The sequence below is a fragment of the Candidozyma haemuli genome (genome assembly GCF_002926055.2).
Source record: "Candidozyma haemuli strain B11899 chromosome Unknown C_2014730914, whole genome shotgun sequence".
In the NCBI taxonomy this organism is placed as follows: domain Eukaryota; kingdom Fungi; phylum Ascomycota; class Pichiomycetes; order Serinales; family Metschnikowiaceae; genus Candidozyma; species Candidozyma haemuli.
Genome location: NW_020289904.1, coordinates 1,686,556 through 1,704,410, shown reverse-complemented (window position 1 = coordinate 1,704,410; position 17,855 = coordinate 1,686,556). Strand labels below are relative to the sequence as shown.

General features: G+C 44.5%; 8 protein-coding genes and 1 non-coding gene across 9 annotated transcripts; 4 read left to right on the top strand and 5 right to left on the bottom strand. All coding sequences in view use genetic code 12, as the record gives it.

Annotated features, from left to right (window-relative positions):
• Positions 1-1,478: 1,478 nt before the first annotated feature.
• Positions 1,479-2,270, bottom strand: TIF35 (translation initiation factor eIF3 subunit g; the record flags this gene model as incomplete). The annotated part of the gene is made up of 1 exon (XM_025486078.1): positions 1,479-2,270. One exon carries the CDS (start codon positions 2,268-2,270, stop codon positions 1,479-1,481), a length of 792 nt encoding a protein of 263 aa, XP_025341543.1.
• A 194-nt stretch (positions 2,271-2,464) lies between these two features.
• CXQ85_002398 (arylformamidase) lies at positions 2,465-3,217 on the bottom strand (the record flags this gene model as incomplete). Its single annotated transcript, XM_025486077.1, has 1 exon — positions 2,465-3,217. One exon carries the CDS (start codon positions 3,215-3,217, stop codon positions 2,465-2,467), a length of 753 nt encoding a protein of 250 aa, XP_025341542.1.
• A 423-nt stretch (positions 3,218-3,640) lies between these two features.
• On the bottom strand, positions 3,641-4,489 carry NPL3 (mRNA-binding protein; the record flags this gene model as incomplete). The annotated part of the gene is made up of 1 exon (XM_025486076.1): positions 3,641-4,489. The coding sequence occupies one exon, from the start codon at positions 4,487-4,489 to the stop codon at positions 3,641-3,643; it is 849 nt and encodes a 282-aa protein (XP_025341541.1).
• Positions 4,490-4,887: 398 nt separating this feature from the next.
• Positions 4,888-4,959, top strand: CXQ85_002396. Its single transcript has one exon. It is a non-coding gene; the product is annotated as a tRNA-Glu (tRNA).
• A 138-nt stretch (positions 4,960-5,097) lies between these two features.
• On the bottom strand, positions 5,098-7,173 carry CXQ85_002395 (beta-mannosyltransferase; the record flags this gene model as incomplete). Its single annotated transcript, XM_025486075.1, has 1 exon — positions 5,098-7,173. The coding sequence occupies one exon, from the start codon at positions 7,171-7,173 to the stop codon at positions 5,098-5,100; it is 2,076 nt and encodes a 691-aa protein (XP_025341540.1).
• Positions 7,174-7,483: 310 nt separating this feature from the next.
• Positions 7,484-9,997, bottom strand: SMP2 (phosphatidate phosphatase; the record flags this gene model as incomplete). The annotated part of the gene is made up of 1 exon (XM_025486074.1): positions 7,484-9,997. One exon carries the CDS (start codon positions 9,995-9,997, stop codon positions 7,484-7,486), a length of 2,514 nt encoding a protein of 837 aa, XP_025341539.1.
• Positions 9,998-11,724: 1,727 nt separating this feature from the next.
• On the top strand, positions 11,725-13,305 carry HNM1 (Hnm1p; the record flags this gene model as incomplete). The annotated part of the gene is made up of 1 exon (XM_025486073.1): positions 11,725-13,305. One exon carries the CDS (start codon positions 11,725-11,727, stop codon positions 13,303-13,305), a length of 1,581 nt encoding a protein of 526 aa, XP_025341538.1.
• A 510-nt stretch (positions 13,306-13,815) lies between these two features.
• On the top strand, positions 13,816-16,968 carry CXQ85_002392 (linker nucleoporin; the record flags this gene model as incomplete). The annotated part of the gene is made up of 1 exon (XM_025486072.1): positions 13,816-16,968. One exon carries the CDS (start codon positions 13,816-13,818, stop codon positions 16,966-16,968), a length of 3,153 nt encoding a protein of 1,050 aa, XP_025341537.1.
• A 75-nt stretch (positions 16,969-17,043) lies between these two features.
• On the top strand, positions 17,044-17,766 carry CXQ85_002391 (uncharacterized protein; the record flags this gene model as incomplete). The annotated part of the gene is made up of 1 exon (XM_025486071.1): positions 17,044-17,766. The coding sequence occupies one exon, from the start codon at positions 17,044-17,046 to the stop codon at positions 17,764-17,766; it is 723 nt and encodes a 240-aa protein (XP_025341536.1).
• Between the last annotated feature and the right edge of the window lie 89 nt (positions 17,767-17,855).

Sequence of the window (17,855 nt, the reverse complement as noted above, 5' to 3'; positions counted from 1 at the left end):
TAAAGGTTCCCCTTTCTTTGAAGGAATTGGCGTCAAACAATAAAAGGGCTCAGCGAGCGAGAACAGAACCCTCTCTCAGTGAACGTTAAAGTTTGCAGCCAAGGGGCTTCGGTGCGGATTGCCGCCGCGTCCTCACTCACCACACCGTAACGCTTGCCATTTTTCCTTTTCTCTTGCCGTATGTCATGGCGCACTGCTCGCTGTCTTAGCAACTGTTGTCGCTTATTCTGCTGCAGGCACTGACCCTGGGAAATTGCTGCAACTGTGGTGGAGGAAGAAGTTGCTGGTGGAGACGGAGAGAAAAAAAAATAATTGGTGGAGTAATGTGGGGGAAAAGAAGCTTTTGTTATTTTCTTTTTCGCCTTCCGTTTGAATTCTGGGTTTCTTATGGTTTCGCTGACGCTGGGTATCCGATCCATCCGGTGGGGCGTGTTATTTGGTAGACTGGTTACCTTTTTTTTTTTTAGAAGCGGTTTTTCCGGTGGATTTGCGCTGGCGCTAGAAAGCCAAGAGAGACGAGAAAAATTATTCTTCTGGTGAGATCTGTGTTGCAAACCATAAATTGCAACACCACAAAAATGATGTGGATACTGCGTTGTATCCGTTTTCTTTTTGGGACCATCAAAGTTTACTTTGAGGGTAGGTTTGAAGCGCTTCTGTAGTCGATGTCCCTCGTGGTGTTGCTGGGTTCTAGTCTGCTTTCATGCATCTTTACCTTCTTTGTGTCAAATGGCTGCGAAACTCAAGCCTCATACGGTTTCTTCGGAACGGGAGAAATCCGGAAGGACCAAGGAAGATTCACAAAATTGGTGCCCTGTCGATATTAGGAGTCGCCTGGGTTCAACAAATCCGATTATCTGCTTGCACGGTGACGAAACAGATAAGCAGCCGAGGTCTGTTCGAGCCGCAAGTGATACATTGTGTGATCCGACCGAGGCAGAAGACGATCTGTCTGCTCATTCAGATAAGTGATGGTACGATAATAATGGGCTCGAAGGGTTTGTGATCGACACTAGCGAATATAAAGCCGTTGAAAGGGGTGCATTTCTACAAGAAGAGGCACAAAAGTCCCTCGCAATTGCCAGAGGCATTCCAAGGCTAAATTAATTCAGTTGACTACGATATTTGACAATTAAATTAGGGGCTTCAGGGTTGGTGTATACGCAAACCAATTTCCATGATCTGGCTGGCTTACCCCAGGAAACGCTCTTATCGAGTTATTCTCTCCAACGCAACCACAGGACGTCTACGTTTACTTCCAACAGCTACTTTGCGTTCATTCAAGATTGGTTCCATTTACTAAGCTATAATAGTACTCACATGATGAATTAGTGAACTGTCTGAATTAAAAAAAACTCGTCACAGTCAATCTGTCACGTCTTATGGCTACATTCCCTTTTTTCCTGTTGTTTGTATTACATCGCCTGTCACACCCTGCCCGGCAATAGCCGGCAAATGCACTATGCTAACTGCATGCTTTAGGTCTTCTTCTTTTTAGACCACTCCAAACGCAAAATCAAGGAGTAGTAACCCTTGCCGTTCAACTCGTCCAATGCTCTCTGTGCAAGCAGCTCGGTGGCGAATGTCACGTAAGCAAAACCCTTGGATTCGCCGGTTTCTCTGTTTCTGATAAGCGAGCATCTCTGCAATGGACCGTACTTTCCAAGCAACTCTTCTCTCAACATCTGGTCGTCCACCATCGTGTTCAACTGGGAGATTCTCAATGTACAAGAGTCGTCTCTAGACTCTCTGCTTGGAGCATCGGCTCTCTTATGCACTGGAACGTATTTAGAAGATTCGGTAGGCTCTGGAGTAGCACCTCCACCACCTGGGGCGGCAGTCTCTGCTCCAAGCGTGTCCTTGAAAGGACACTTGGATGTGAAATGGTCACCACCACATGTTCTACATGTGAGTCTCTGCGAGCTGACCAAGTTGGCTTTCTGTTCCATCTTCTCCTCCTCTTCCTTCTTCTCAAGCTCTTTCCAAGAGGCACCGAGCTTCAACTCGATCTTTTCACCCAACTGCGTCGTTCTCGTGTCTGGGCCTGGAGGAGTGTGCTTCTCTTTACCAAACTTGGCCCAGCTTCGGCGGATGGCTATGGATGGGTGTACTCTTTCCTTGACTTTGACTTCCTTGATCTTCTGTGTAATTTTCACCTTCTGGCCCTTGGCGTTGAGTCTATAGCTCACCACCGTCTTGGTACCATCTGGGTTCGAGGTAATCTCTGGGACTGGGATATCGTCCTCAGCATCTGCCCACGACTGAAACATATTTATGTGTTGTTTAGGTGAATTATCGATGCCTTGTAGAGTACGTTTGGAATACAGCGAAAAATTTTAGTGCAGTCTGCACGACCGCGCTTCTTAGTACTTACTCTATGATGTCGCATTTTGCATCCACTCTACTAGACCAATTACCAGGATGGAGATGGCACTGTCTTCCCCAAAATTATATTGAAATATCTTTAATTACTAAGATCCAGACAAATTATTTCAGCGATTTCCTTCCTCCGATAGACTTCTTCATGTTTACCCCAGTTCCCTCTGCTGTCAGTGAACGGTACTTCCTTCTCTTGAAGAAACAGCGCGAAGATATCCAGTTGTCTCTCACTGAGTAGTTCATCTTCAAGGGATTGCAATATATGTGCTTTCTTGAACTCCAATTCAAAAGGCGTCCTTCTAAACTTTCCAGCTAAGGGCACTGCTTCCACGTAGTCGTCCTCAGATGCAAAAGCTTCGTTCACGAACAGAATATAGTCTGGGTACTCATCCACAAGGTCTGCAATGTCATAAATGCCATCAATGAAAAAGAGGGAGTCAAGCTTGATGGTGGGCGGATTTATGTCAAGGCTCTGCCCTAGTAAGGTCTGGTACATGAGCAATTGCAATATGAGTGTAGCTCCGACAGAATGTCCCACAAGCAGGGCATTGTGGATACCATGCTCCTTCTCTAAGAATGATATAGCATGTACGACGTCAACAAGGTGACTTGGATGTTTGACTTCCGGCGAGAGTCTGTAGTTCAAGCCAATATAGTTGGTATTGTCGGTTGGAAGTTGGTTAATTAGTTCTTTAAAGTCGTCATATGTGTTATTAGGATCTCTCCAAGCCCCACCATGTATAAATATGAGGGTGTGTTTATTATTTTTATCAAAATGAAAGAATTTGATTGTTTGCAAAGGATCCTCACCGTAATTGATCACCGATGCTACAGTCATGATAATGTATGTATGTTGTCTATTGCGTATCTATAATTTACCGAGCCCGTATATGTACAGGTTCACCGTTATCAACCAAACCAACAAAATTCAAACAATTCCAGGAATGACCATGTAATTATCGCAAATGAAGTCATTTCTTAGTAACAAGTGATTGGCACGAGAGCCACCAAATAAGTAATACAACAGGAGAAGTAAAAATTGGAAGCAGGCGAACTAAATCGCGCTGAATGAATAATCAAAGAATGTCTAGGGATCGCCTTTCCAAAAAGCCATTGAAAGGTCGATTATCTTAAGTAGCTTTTTCGTTGTCATTGCGCTTTGTCAAATAGAAGTAAATCCACATAGATAGTTTTCGGGAAAAAGATCATGGGAGGAGAATATTTCAAGAAGAATAAAAACAAACATTAAGCATCAAGGCGCTTAGTAACGGGTTGGAGAACGGTCACGGGTGTAAGAGTCTCTCTCAAATCCACCATCACCACGGTCCCCACGGTTGTAGCCGCCTCTACCGCCTCTGAAGCCACCATCACGGTTGTAGCCACCCTCGCGGTTGAATCCACCTCTGTCACCTCTGAATCCACCACCACGGCCGCCTCTGCCGCCTCTGAAGTCACCTCTGAATCCGCCACCACGGCCGCCTCTGCCACCACGGAAGTCGCCTCTAAAGCCACCACGGCCACCACGGAAGTCACCTCTGAATCCACCTCTACCTCTTCTGCGTGGAACGTAAGGGCTGGTGTCGTGCTCAGCACGCAAAGTAGCACCCTCGTAGTCAGCATCGTTCAAGTTCTCAATGGCGGAAGCAAGCGCCTCACCCTCTTCGAACTCAAGGGCAGCAATGGTCTCACCAGTGTCGTAGTCACGGAAAACCTTAACGAAAGATGGCTCCATACCCTTGTCACGGACAAAGTCCTTAAAGTCTTGCCAAGCAGTGTTCTCTGGGACATTGGTAATCTTAACACGGTTTCTGTTGCGGGTCTCCTCCTTACGGCCGTGGGCCAATTCGATCTGAAGGGTCTGGCCATCCAAATCAGAACCAGACAAAGACTCAACAGCCTTAGAGGCATCCTCTGGGCTTTCGTAGGTAACAAAAGCGTAACCTCTCATAATTTGAACCTCAACAAGTGGTCCGATGTCAGCAAAGTGGCTTTCGATAGCCTCCTGAGGAGTTTCGAAGCCAATAGGTCTAACGAAAAGCTTGCTAACTGGAGCATCCTCAGCTGGAGGAGCATCCTGAACTGGAATCTGGTCTTGTTCGGTATCGGACATTATTAAGAAAAAATGAGATATAAGATGAGCAGTTTTGTAGTTGATATTTTTTTCTCCTGTGGTACGCGTGGTTTGGTTCACCCACTACCTTTCATTAGGGAAGATGGTAATCACAATTGGCCATTACAAGAGATATGTTGGTAAGGTTCTGATGAAAAGTTTTGAGAGACTTTGTCTCGGTAGGAAGTATCTACAATCAGTTCATCATTGAATTTTGACCAGTGTAGGCAGAGTTATCGTTATCTCGCTCATTTGCGGCTTTGAGGCCATATAACCGAAATTAACTGTATAGCAGTGTAAAAGCAATAGAATGAAATGTTTTTTATGGCTTTAGATCCCTTTTGGGCCGTTTCGCTGCTGTGATTTAGCATGGCCCTGACTCACATTTTCTAACAACATCCGATATGGTGTAATGGCTAGCACAGTTCGCTCTCACCGAGCAGATCGGGGTTCGATTCCCCGTATCGGAGCTTTCTTTTTGCTTTTTGGCAACTTTATCAGGTAAGAGCATAACTTTTGTGGCCGGGGCCTCGTAACGATAGCAACGGTATTCTACAAGCGTCATTAATATATATGTAGGCATTAAAGGGTGTTGGTAAACACCACCATTAAATAGGGTCTATTCCGAGCTCATCAAGATTGTCGTGATAGTTGTCCATTTTCGTGTCCTCCTCCTCCGTGTCCGTTAGGAATATAGTGTCTAGAATATGGTCTTTTTCGATAGCAAGTTTCTCTTTACCATAGTCCGAGCAAAACTTAACTGATGCAAGCATGGCACACACAAGATTATCATTGTTGAAACTTGGCATAGTCCCTGCCTTCAACTGAAGCTCCGTGGGTACTTGCAACTTGGATTTATCAATCTCCGTCTCACTTGCACCGGAAGGTAAGAAGAGTGCATCGTCAGTGACAAGTGCTTTCAAAAGACCACGAATATTCACCTTGTAGACTGTTGTATCGGAGACAGACACTGCCAATACTAGCTCATCCATGAAGCTCCTGATATTGATCGCTTTGGAATTGGAAGGCGAGAACACTTTCCAGTGTGATATACCGTTTGGAATAAGTGCATTGGTGCCAGAACAAAGCTTGTACGGTTTCAGTGGATCCCAGGGGACGATTTCGATGTTGAGCGAGACAAACGAAGACACATGGCTCATTTTGAACACTTCTTGAGGCTCGCCGTTAACTATGATGGTGTCTTTCAAGACAACGACCAAGTTCGGTCTATAGAGATCGTTACCACATCCGCATCTGACCAAATGGGCACGAGCGAACCCTAGCCAGATTTCACGGCCAGGAGGAATGATTTTTTGTAATTCCTCAGAGTTTTGCTTCTGAGCCTGCAAGACGTGACGAACATTAGCCATCTGCGTGCCCCCTCTAAATGGTCCAATTGACGACGACACCTTGAGATTTTCATTCTGCTCATAGAGGAACCCACATTTACCAGTTTCCAAGTCACATTTGAGAACTTGCATGCTCGCCCAGCGATAGACGAATAAAATTGTCTTGTCGTATCCGTTCACTTCACGGTCAGCATCACTAATCATGGGTGTCCAATTCTTTTGCTTTGATTGACGAGGCATATTTTTAATTCGTAGTTCGACCGCCTTGGCGTATGTCGTATTATGAGTGGGAGTGTTGACAAGGTCGTCCACGTTATTCTTGCCCTTTTGGAATTGCCACGGATAACTGATCCACATGGAACGATACGTGGTAGGCTTTTTAAGAAGCATTCTGTCTTCGTCATCATCAGCGAAGGCATATTTCTGATGGTGTAAGTTAAAAATCATCATTGGCTCCTCATAATTGTTTTTGTTCTTGACAAGAATTAGTCTGGGGTCTTCTGGCCCAAGGTACCGCAACGCACGGTCCTTATACTTGTGAAAGAATGGCACAGGAATGATTTGAGGGTAATGGGCTACCCTAAATGCCTGTTCGTCAACGTAAAACTCAGCACCTTGTTCATTGGTAGGTATAACAAGACTCACGTCTCTGACTTCTTGCCAGTTTTCATCGTATAACTGGGCATATGCAAAGGAGAATTTGGGGTCACGTCTATTTCCATCAGGAGAGTATGCCAACCGAGAAATCATAATGTGGTAGCCATATTGGTCCAAGTAAAGTGAAGAACCCGCAAGTCTGAACCAGTGGCGATGACAGACCTGATGCTTGAGTTGTAAACGGATCTGTAAATCAAAATAAGGAGCCATCTCAGACAAGTACTCATCATCTCCACGATCAATTCCTCTAATGACTCGAGCCACAATGTCACATAAAGGCGTATGTAAGTTTGTAGCTTCACTCACCTCTGTGGAAACGTTATTTCTGAGCAACCCACATTGATGCAAGTCCATGCCAATGTCCTGAGCCGTGTCGTAAACCTGGAACGGATGGGGGTGGAAAACTTCCTTTTTCACAGGAATGCTCTCTGGTCTATGTTTCTCGATATGTTCATAGTTATAGTTTGGATTCTCTCGAAGTGGTGGAGTATCGTTGATAAAGTCGGGAATTGCCGAAACGTCTATAGGAAACGAGCTGCCAAACACCAATCTAGTCTTGACAGGTCGAAGCTTGTGGGTGACATTTGTCCATGGCAATTTAGGATTCAAGGTTAAATGGCACACGAGCAAAACCACGAAAAATACTGCTAGCCCATACCGGGTCAAATGCCGGGCCATGGCGATGAGGTGAAGGAAATTTGTCTCAAAGCAAGTGTTGTTTGTTAAAAGAGCTTCACGAAGGAAGGTAGGAAAAAAAAGTTGAATGTCAAGTTCACGCGGTCAACGAGGCTTTCAGGCTCCTTCTAGTTCTGGCTGGGGGAGTATTCCTTCACATTCGAGCTGGGGCTCCCTTTGTTCTTCTAAGCCAGTAGAGTGTACAGAAATTCAGGAACGATCTGTATAAGCTGCGTGTGCGTGCACTACTGGGGGAAGCAAAAGGTTCTTTGGCTTCATACGTTAGTATAGATATGTGTATATGCATTTGGGATCAGTTTTTCTTTCCGTCGTCGTCCTTCTCCTCTGTTTTGTCTTCGTTCAAATCCATCTTGTTGAGCATTTGTTTGGCTGTCATAAGTTTCACATCTTCGTCTGCCTTCTTGGCTCTTTTTCCTGCTCCAAGCTTCTGCGAAAATGGCCGCACAACTGCTGATGCAAGCAGAGCTGGCGTCAAGCCGTCATCGAGGTCGAGATCTTCGTCGTCGACTTCGTTGTTTTCCTCCTCGTCGAGATCTTCGTCGTCGTCGTAGTCGTCGCCATCCGCGTCTTCGTCATCGTCGTCATCGTCTGGCTCTTCTCCATCGACGTAGTCCTCATCCTCGTCTTCATCGTAGTCGTCAGTATAGTCGTCGTCGTAGTCATCATCAGTAAAATCGTCCTCTTCTTCGTCGTCCTTTGAACCCTTTTTGCTGTCTTTCTCCTTGCTCTCACCTGTGTTGAACATCATGAAACTCTTAAGTGGAGACGTGAAGGATGCAGACATGGGTCTCTCTTTCAAAGGCAGCAGCGACTGCGTTTTACTTCTCTCAATATCTAATGATCTGACAGAGTAAAGCTCAGGCAGCCCTGGTGGAGGTGCTGACCCAAGCTTTGGCAGGTTAGGACCTGATTTCATCGATGAAGGCTCGGCTTCGTCATCTTCTAAGTCACTGAAATCGCTAAGGTTGGCCATTGGCTCTCTCCAATAATTAAGATCAGTGAACTTTTCGTCAGGTTTGACGACTTCATTAAAGCTCGAGATGCTTCGAGGCGATCCCGGGGAGTTGGGTTGGTCACCTCCGTCTTTAGAATGGATGTACTGATTAAACTGGTCTTCGTTCCAGTATGGACTCACCTCACTGATAAGCTTCAATGGTGGGAAGAACTGGTCAACAAGCTCTCCAATTCTCAAGTATGATGATCGATAACCAGCGAGCTCAAGCAACTCCATATGTACCTCACCGTAAGGGTTGATAGTGAAGATACGATGCGAAGGAATACGTACACTTCTGTAACTGATAGCGTCCGTAATTCTGTTACCAAAACCAGCATAAAATGGTGTTCTTTCATCAGCTTCATCAACACTCTGAGACGCTCCAGTCTTGGAGAAGTACAAACTGCTGATATCTCTCAAGCAAGCCATTTTGAACACTTCAGGTTTCTTCAAAATGATCTCTCGCCTTAATGCAGCCATAGTCCTATCAGGACTAAGAATTACTGGACCAGGTGGAAGCTTAACTCCGTCTTGGTTGATACTCTCCAAGTATTGACGAGTTGTGTCGGCTTGACCGACGGATCTTGCAGTCAAGTAAACAATATTGTAGCCATTATGAGCAATATCTTGGAAAAGCTTTGCAACACCAGGATGCGTCCAGTCTCTACCAATCATATTAAGAACATGGCCAAGGGCATCAGATTTGGTGATTGTTCCGTCAATGTCGGAAATAACGATAGGCGTAGTGGACTTCCAGAGATATAAATCTGAAACCACTTGAGAGTTACCTTGATTGAGTTTAAATCTAAGCTTGTTACGGCCGTAGTTCAACTTCATCATGCGTAATTGTTCGGATGTCAAACGTAACGTCTTAAAGTATGTCTGATCCTTGTACTTGTGGTCAATCAAGGAGCTTGGAGTGTGAGAAAGCTGGTTAGAGCTAACATCATCACTCAGGATAGAAAGATTGTCTGTGCTTAAGATGTCACCTTCACTTGGGTCATCACCTTCTTTATTGATGATTCTGATCTTACCATCTTCATCCTTGCATACCACTCCTTGTAAGAGGCTGAACTCACTGGTGTCTGCCTCGTCACTAATTGGGTATTCCTTACCATTAAGCAAGTTATTCATTTCACGTAAGAACACTTTCTGAACAAGCTCGTCAGATTCATCAATGTTCTTCTGGGAGTTTGGCTTGTAGCCATCCATATCAAGAACCATGTCACCATTGATGTCAATTTTAGAAGGGATATTAAGTTTCTGGGTGATTTTCTTTGCCTTTTCAAAAGCAATACGCAGAATCAGACTTGGAGTGTCGCTTCTTGAAGGACCGCCCTTTGGTGGCGGCGTACTCTTGTCTAAGCTGATTTTCAGCTCTATGTCAGTTGAAACATTAAGATCCAATGCTTCTGGCTCACTCTTGTTCAAGTCAAACAGCGAAGCACTAGGAGAGCCTGGTGGTGACGATCTAGGCGAGCCATAAGGTGACAGTTCTGCTGAAATCACAGGAGATGTAACTACCAGCAGTGACAAGTCCTCTGAGTCCGTTGCAAACACGAAGAATGCCTCACCACCTTCACCGAGTTTCATTGGCAAGTCTGTCTTTATATCATTAACATAAAGATCAATTTTCTTCTGCAGCGGTTTGATGATCTGGAACTTGCCAAACCTAACATGCCATGGTGAACAGTGAAACAGGCCATCTGGCTGCTCAATGACAATGATGTCAATGGCACCCGAGAGAGTGGCTGGATTCAAAGAATTCCACTGGTTGTAGACGTAGTCTCCGACTTTGCCCACGTATTGCATTGGGGTGGATATATGTGAATGACGCTTGAAGGTTTGTCTCGTTTGGAGGTAATGAAGGGCAAGCGCACTATCAGTAGGGTCCTGTATTTGGAGCACTGGGGGACCCTATGAAAACGCTTGAATGGTGCAACGAGGAAGCAAGGGTAGGTAGAAATGGTTTTTGAGTAATAAAAGGCTATTTAAAGGATTTAGTTTACCAATTCAGGTCTTTAGGGTTGTTGTTATATCGAACGAAAGCTGAACATTCCTCGACACCTGGTGAAACGTTATATTGGTAATTGCCCAAAGCAGTAACCTTGACTAAGCCAGCATGATCCGAAAAAGAAACCTAAATGAGGCCGACGTGTCTGCCAATGGGCTACTAGTAGTATATAATAATTTTGTTATGTAGATAATATTCTTCGCCGTACACTACACTGAGCCCTTTGGACGGTCTGTGATCCTCGGCTCGGGCTTTTCGCAACCAGACGCACTGTGTGTTATACTTGATGGTTGCAACAGCTACCATATGGTGAATCCAAGAAGACTGTTTAACGTGAAAGACAATATTCAAGATCCATTTCTATGTCACTGGAGTTTGAAGTTTTCGAAAATACACAAAAATCTTGGGAGCAACGCGGAAGGGTTCATTGGTCAGTTGCTTGCTATAGTTGCGAACGTCTGGACCATGTAGGGCCATTGGAGAGGAAGAAGTGGAGAAACAGCTCTGGAGAGTATAAGCAAATGACAGTGTGTGACTGGAGTCGTAGCCAATGGCAGTGGAAGATTCCAACCATAAGGTTTAAATTGGAACCGTAGGATCGACCGGAAAGTGTGGCTCCATCTCCACCTGACTTCGCCTAGAGCCCCGGCGTTGTATACCTAGTAACTTGTGCTCTAGTAGGCATGATCCAATTGGTTTAAGGCTTTCAATGCCATTTCCAGACCATTTCAGGCCATCTATGTACATCGATAGGCAACATCTACCAGTGAATATGCACCATCGGCCATTTGCAGCCATTACTCACAGTCACCAACTCAGCATCACCCACTGCTTTTTTCCATTTAAGTGGTCTGGCATTCTCCACTCAACCTGACCATCATTGCTGTATCTTCCCCAAGTCCCCCACAAATGTTAAACCAAAAAAAAAAAACAAAAAAGACATTAATCGCTCATTTACACGCCAAGGCAATTGCCTTATATACTATCATACGGCGTTTCGCCAGTGGCTTGACCGCTATTGTCTCGAGGCAAGGTGCACCACTCTGCCAACCATAACTGGGGAACTTTGCAGCCATACAAGGCCAGTAACCGCTTACATCTAACAACTACAAAACCAGTACCGATCTTCAACGGCTTTATCAAGCTACTGAAGAGACGAAAAAAATAATAGTCACCAAGCAGTCTTGGCTTGACCCCACGACAGTGAGCCATCATTTACGAGGCCTTGCCTTAGTGCGAAACCTAACACAAAATAAAACTAGCTTTACACGACAGGCATGTCAGATCTTTGATATGGAACTACCCAACAATATCAAAAGAAGAAGGTAGTATATAAAGTCTACTGGATTCCGTGACTTTTTATCCCGATTATTCCCTTTTATTACCCTCTTCGTGCCGTTCGTTCGTTGCTGCACGGACTGCGTCGATAAGATCTGTGCAAGAAAAGCTTCTTCTTATATCTTTTTTTTTTCTGTCCTCTGATTTTATACCGAGTCTTTTTCAACCACTTTCTTATCCCCCAACCATGTCTCTAGAAAAAGCACACTCTACTGATTTGGCGGCTAACGTGATGGCGGGCGACAAAGAGAGGGATACGGATTCCACGTCGTCCATGGCCCAGAAGGGTGAGTTGAAGAGAACCTTTTCTGTGTGGTCTGTGCTTGGTATTGGCTTTGGCTTGACCAACTCTTGGTTTGGTATTTCCGCTTCGCTTATCACTGGTATCCAGTCTGGTGGTCCATTGTTGATTGTTTATGGTATCATCATCATTGCTTGTATTTCTTATTGCATTGGCATTACGCTTTCTGAGTTGTCTTCAGCTATTCCTTCTGCCGGTGGACAGTACGTGTGGACTCGTGTTTTATCCCCTAAGAAGTACTCCAGTTTCCTTGCTTACCTTTGTGGCTCCTTAGCATGGGCAGGTTCCCTTTTCACTAGTGCATCTATGGCTCTTTCTGTTGCCCAAACCGTGATGGCCTTCTGGAAGCACATGCATCCAGACCATAACACAAAGTCTTGGGAGGTTTTCGTCGTATACCAGTTGGTCAACCTCATTTTGATCTTGTTTAACTGTTACGGTAAGTACTTGCCTTACATTGCTAACGGTGCCTTGTATACTTCTTTGTTTTCCTACTGTGCTATCACCATCACTGTGCTCGTGTGCGCCAGGGGTAACTACGCTAAGCCCAGCTTTGTGTTCACTGACTTCGAGAACAACACTGGCTGGACTACCTCTGGTATTGCTTTCATTGTGGGTTTGGTTAACCCTAACTGGAGTTTCTCCTGTCTTGATTCGGCTTCTCACTTGGCTGAAGAAGTCCATGGCGCAGACAGAGTTATTCCAATCGCTATTTTGGGTACAGTGACTATCGGTTTCCTCACCTCATTCACTTACTCTATCGCTATGTTCTTCTCTATCACTGACTTGAACGCGATTATCAACTCTGGAAGTGGCTTGCCCATTTTGGATATTTATTACCAGGCTTTGAACCATAGAGCAGGTTCTCTTTGTCTTGGTATTCTCATCTTCTTCACAGCTTGTGGCTGTACCATTTCGTGTCATACATGGCAGGCAAGACTCTGCTGGTCTTTCAGCAGAGACAACGGCTTGCCATTCTCCAAGTACTTGTCCATCATTGACCCAAACTTGGGAGTACCATTGAACGCTCACTTGTTTTCTTCCTTCTGGGTCGCTATATTGGGCTGCTTGTACTTGGCCTCCTCCACTGCTTTCAATTCTATGGTTGTGGGCTGTATCACGTTCCTTCTTTTGAGTTACTTGGTGCCCACTATTTGTTTGCTTTACAGAGGCCGTAACAACATTAAACACGGTCCTTTCTGGCTTGGAAAGGTTGGTCTTTTCGCCAACGTCATGACTATCGCTTGGGCCATTTTCGCTTTGGTCTTTTATTCGTTCCCTACTTTCATGCCTGTCACCGCTGGTACCATGAACTACGTCTCTGTCGTATACGGTGTATACTTGATCTTCACATTGGGCTACTGGTTTTTCCCAATCAAGAAGTACTCTTGCAGAGAGCTGTTTGCCGGTGGGCTTGGTAATAACGAAGAGGAGGAGTTTCCCGATGTGTGTCTCACGGAGTTATAGAGATGCTAGACTTTGCATTTTAACATTACATTCAATTCTTCAACAGGATATAGAATCTGGCAAAAATAACATATACCACTAGAAATAAAGAATAAGAGAAAACCTTAACAGTATGTATGAGCCCTCTGACACCTCTCTTTCAGATCTCTCGATCCAGACAGGTTCTTAATGGATTCAGTCAATCTTTCCACCAGCTATCGCATTCACTTACAACAGATCCTGGCCGAGCACTGAGAGGACACAAGACAAAAACTGCCCCGTTATCCAAGGCGCCCTTCCAGCTGTAGAGATGCACTGTCTAATGTGGTGGATTACTTTTGGACAAAGTTAATGAAGAAAGAAAAAAGGCAGGAAAATCTCAGCTTATATAGGGCCTCAGATCGATGCGTTCACGCCGGGTAACTTTTCGCATAATGCGAAATTCAGAAAACAGATCTATAAACATCAATCTTGTCTGCAATATATTCCAAGAATACTACCTCAATTTAAGGTTCCTTCCTTGACCAATTCATGTCGCTCTTTGGATCTAATAATTCTACGGCTGGGAAGCCAGCCGGTGGTCTAGGATTCTCCTTTGGGGGTCAGCAAAACACACAACAGAATCAACAGAACCAACAGAACCAACAACCTCAGCAGCAACAACCACAATTTGGCCAGCAGCAACAGCAACAGCCAGCAGCTAACTCAACAGCGCTGACGATGCAAAGCTCCGGTTTCGAGAAATCTTCGAATTTGTCCACCAGCGCGTCTTCAATTAACCCTGATGGCTCATCTGGAAAGGTGTTGAAAGACTTGTTGGAATCCGCTAGTAACTTGCCAAAGTTAGACAATGTTAATGTTGGTTCTATCCACTTGCCTTTAAATGAATTGCAAACTCGTACACAGCTGTTGAGAAGAAAGGAAAGAGACTTGGGTGGCTTCACGAAGGCTCATTACTTGCTCTCTGGCAGTGGTATCAATGCTGGCGATATAGAAATGGAATTGAAAAACATTCGTGGTCCTCCAGCCACTTTGGAACAGCGCAAAAAAGAACAGCAGGAACAACCACATCAGCAACGCCAGTCGCAATTTCAACAACTCCACGACCAGCAACACCAAAAGTCTGCTCTCCTGGCCCAGCAAGTTCACCAGCTCTCTCAAGAACAGCAGAGGCATGAACTCACACATGATCAACAGAGCCTTGATCTTGCTTCTCGTGAAGGCTTAGCTGGAGAAAGACAGTTGAGCCGCCTAGATGGAGCTCGTATGCCTGTTTCTTCTGGCCAAGCTGGAAAAAACATAGAAAGCTTTTTAAGCGCTAAAAAGGATGAAAATATCTTAAATGCTATCGAGCTGTCGCTTCTCGCCGCTTCTCGCGACTTTGATAACTTCATCACCAAGAATATATCCATTGATTGGAAGGTTCGCAAAGATCACCTAAAGAAGTCCCTTGGTATTCCTGTCAGAACTAAGATTAGCCAAGAAGAACTTTCTAAGTCTTTTACATGGAACCAGACTCAACCTGGCAATTATCGTATTCTTACGCCGTTGAAGAATAAGTCTGCATCATCGAGTGTCAGGCAACTTACGAGGGAGAAGTTCGAAAGTCATGCTAAAATTGTCTATCTGTTGAACGAAGCTCGCTTGAAGCAACAACCTTTCCCTGTCGCTCTAAGCTTCGAGGAGTTGAACAAGGCCAACCTGGACCTCAAGTCTAAGCAGTTGGCAGAAGCTTGGAGAATTATTGCATCATTGGCCAATGAGAAGTTTGTTAAGCTCGACCAAGAGCAGGCATTCTTTTCGGAATATCAAAGCAAGACCAATGAAAGTCAATTGAAAAAGCGAATTGTCTTGAATTCTAAATCTTGCTTAGAAAAGCAGTTCTTCGACTACATGGATGAAAGCTACACCAAGGATGATGAGAAGTTGCCAGACCATCGCGTCCCTAGTAACATTAATAAGGTCTCGCATTTCATTACTAAGATCATCGCTAAAAACAGCGATGCCAAATTTCTTGAGAGAACTCTACAGGTCAATGGAGTACCTATTTGGGCTCTCGTTTACTACCTCATGCGCAGTGGTTTGTATTCCGAGGCTGTTCAGCTCGCTGACTCGAAGAGAGAGCTTTTCGATAAGTTCGACAAAAACTTCCCAATCTACATTTCCAGCTATGTCAAGAATGAGTGCTGTGGTTTGCCAAGTGACCTTCAAGAGAGACTAGCGTCTGACTTCAATCAAACTTTCCAATTCCTTGACGAGAAGTCTCCTAATTTCGACCCATACAAATACGCCGTCTATAAGGTGATTGGCAAATGTGATTTAGCAAAGAAGAGTCTTCCTGCTGCTGTCAACCTCAGCATTGAGGACTGGTTGTGGTTCCACTTATCTCTCATAAATGAGTTCAACTATGATGCATCATCAAGCTTGATCTACGAGAACTACAGGCTTGAAAATTTACAGAAGAAAGTGTTGTCACTTGGACCAACAAAGTTCAATGCTTCGTCAAACAACCCGCTGTACCTCAAGACTTTAATTCTGCTCGGTTTGTACGAGCTTGCTGTAAAATTTGCCTATGAAACGATAAACGAATGTGATGCCGTTCACCTTGCCATCGGCTTATGCTACTACGGATTGCTTAGAGTATCTGGCTTATCGAACGACGATCTTTTGGCTATCAATTCTTCTGATCAGCATGAGATAAATTTCAGCAGACTCCTCGGTTCATACACTAGAACATTCAAGATCAGTGATCCAAAGGTTACAGTTCAATACTTGATCCTTATATGTATGGCAAAGGGAGGAAAATGTCCTGAGGAGACCGCCAAATGTCACGAAGCCTTACGTGAGCTCATCCTTATTTCTCGCGAATTTACCTTGTTATTGGGAGAGCTTAATGATGTTACAGGAGAAAAGCTGTCTGGTATTCTCGAGAAACAGCGTTCATTAATTAACTTGTCAGACTTGGCCAAGTTCCAGCGCACAATTATTGATGTTAGTGCTTCAAGATGCGAAGAGGAAGGAAGAGTGTTTGATGCTCTTTTACTCTACCAATTGAGTCAAGACTACGACGTTGTTGTCCGCCTTATCAACGAATTTGTTGGTGAAACGCTCTCAATGTCTGAGCTTGATAAACCTTTATTATCACAGAACACTTACAGAACGCCTTCAGGCAATGAGAAGCCAGAGCAGAGCATTGAAAACAACTTCATCCTTCTCAGCAAGCATGTGATGGGAACATTCAACAATAACAGCTCTATTTTGGGCAGAATTTCACCAGCTGCAAAGAAGGTGAACGACGCTTTGTTGGAAGTTGTTGATATTCGTGAGAGTTTTGCAGCCAAGAACTGGGAAGACAGTTTGACCGCTCTTCAAAAGTTGCCTTTCCTTGCTTCCCTCACCAGTGATGATTTCGTCGCGGTCAGGAACTCTGCTGAATCATTGACCGACTACGATGTTTCCCTCCTTCGTGTTGTCCCATCGTTGCTCGTCATGGTAATGACTAGCGTTGCCCAACTCACTCGTCGCATCAAGGACAAGCAATTCGGTTCCGTGGGAAATGAAAAAGACGTCTTGGCAAACCTTAGAAAGATCGCCAAAAATTGCATGGTTTACGCTGGCCTCATTCAGTACAGAATGCCCCGCGAGACTTACAGCTTGCTTGTAAACCTTGAGCTGCAGTTGTAAGTATCCACTACACATATACATAATACAGCGCGCACCACATTCAGCTTGTAGTATTTCATATCCTAGTGTACAACGATGCCACCTAAAAAGCTGCTGGCAAAGCAAAAGGCTCCCTCCTATGTCTTTCCACAAAGGCTTTTTGAACAGTCCAAGTCGCTCAAAAAACAATTCTACGTTCCACAACCTGAGACGATCATTCCTGGGCAGATTGTCACCATTGAACATTTCTTCAGTGAAGACTTCTGTGACCAATTGATCAGTTCCTTTGAGTCTGATCTTAAGCTAGAGACTACTCCGCTCATAAAGAGTAAAGATTATGCTGCAAGGTATAATGACAGAATATCGTTGACAGACAACGAAGCAGCCAGTGCATTATGGGACTATCTTAAACAGATCCTACTACAGAAGGTGGACTATGAAGATGAAGAGCTCGAACAAATCAATGAAATCTTTTCAGACGCCAAAAGCTTGAATCCACAGCTTCGAGTTTACCGATACACGAAGGGCCACCATTTTGGTAAGCATTATGATGATTCAGTGAAATGTCCATTGGCACACGATCCTACCAAAACAGGGCACACGAAATGGACGCTACTTATTTATTTAACTGGTGGAGACGAATTTGTCGGAGGAGGCACGATCTTCTACCCTGATTCCAATAGTAAAAGCGAGATCAATGTGCATCCCACTAAAGGGTTAGCGCTTCTCCATAAACACGGTGATGATTGCTTACAGCATGAGGCAGAGATAGTCAAGGAAGGAGTGAAATGGGTTTTAAGAAGTGATGTAACGTATTAGATCAGGATCGGCTACGACAAATTAACGACTTACAAATAAAGAATTCTGGTAATATTATATTAATTTTATCCATTGTATCTCTGTATAAA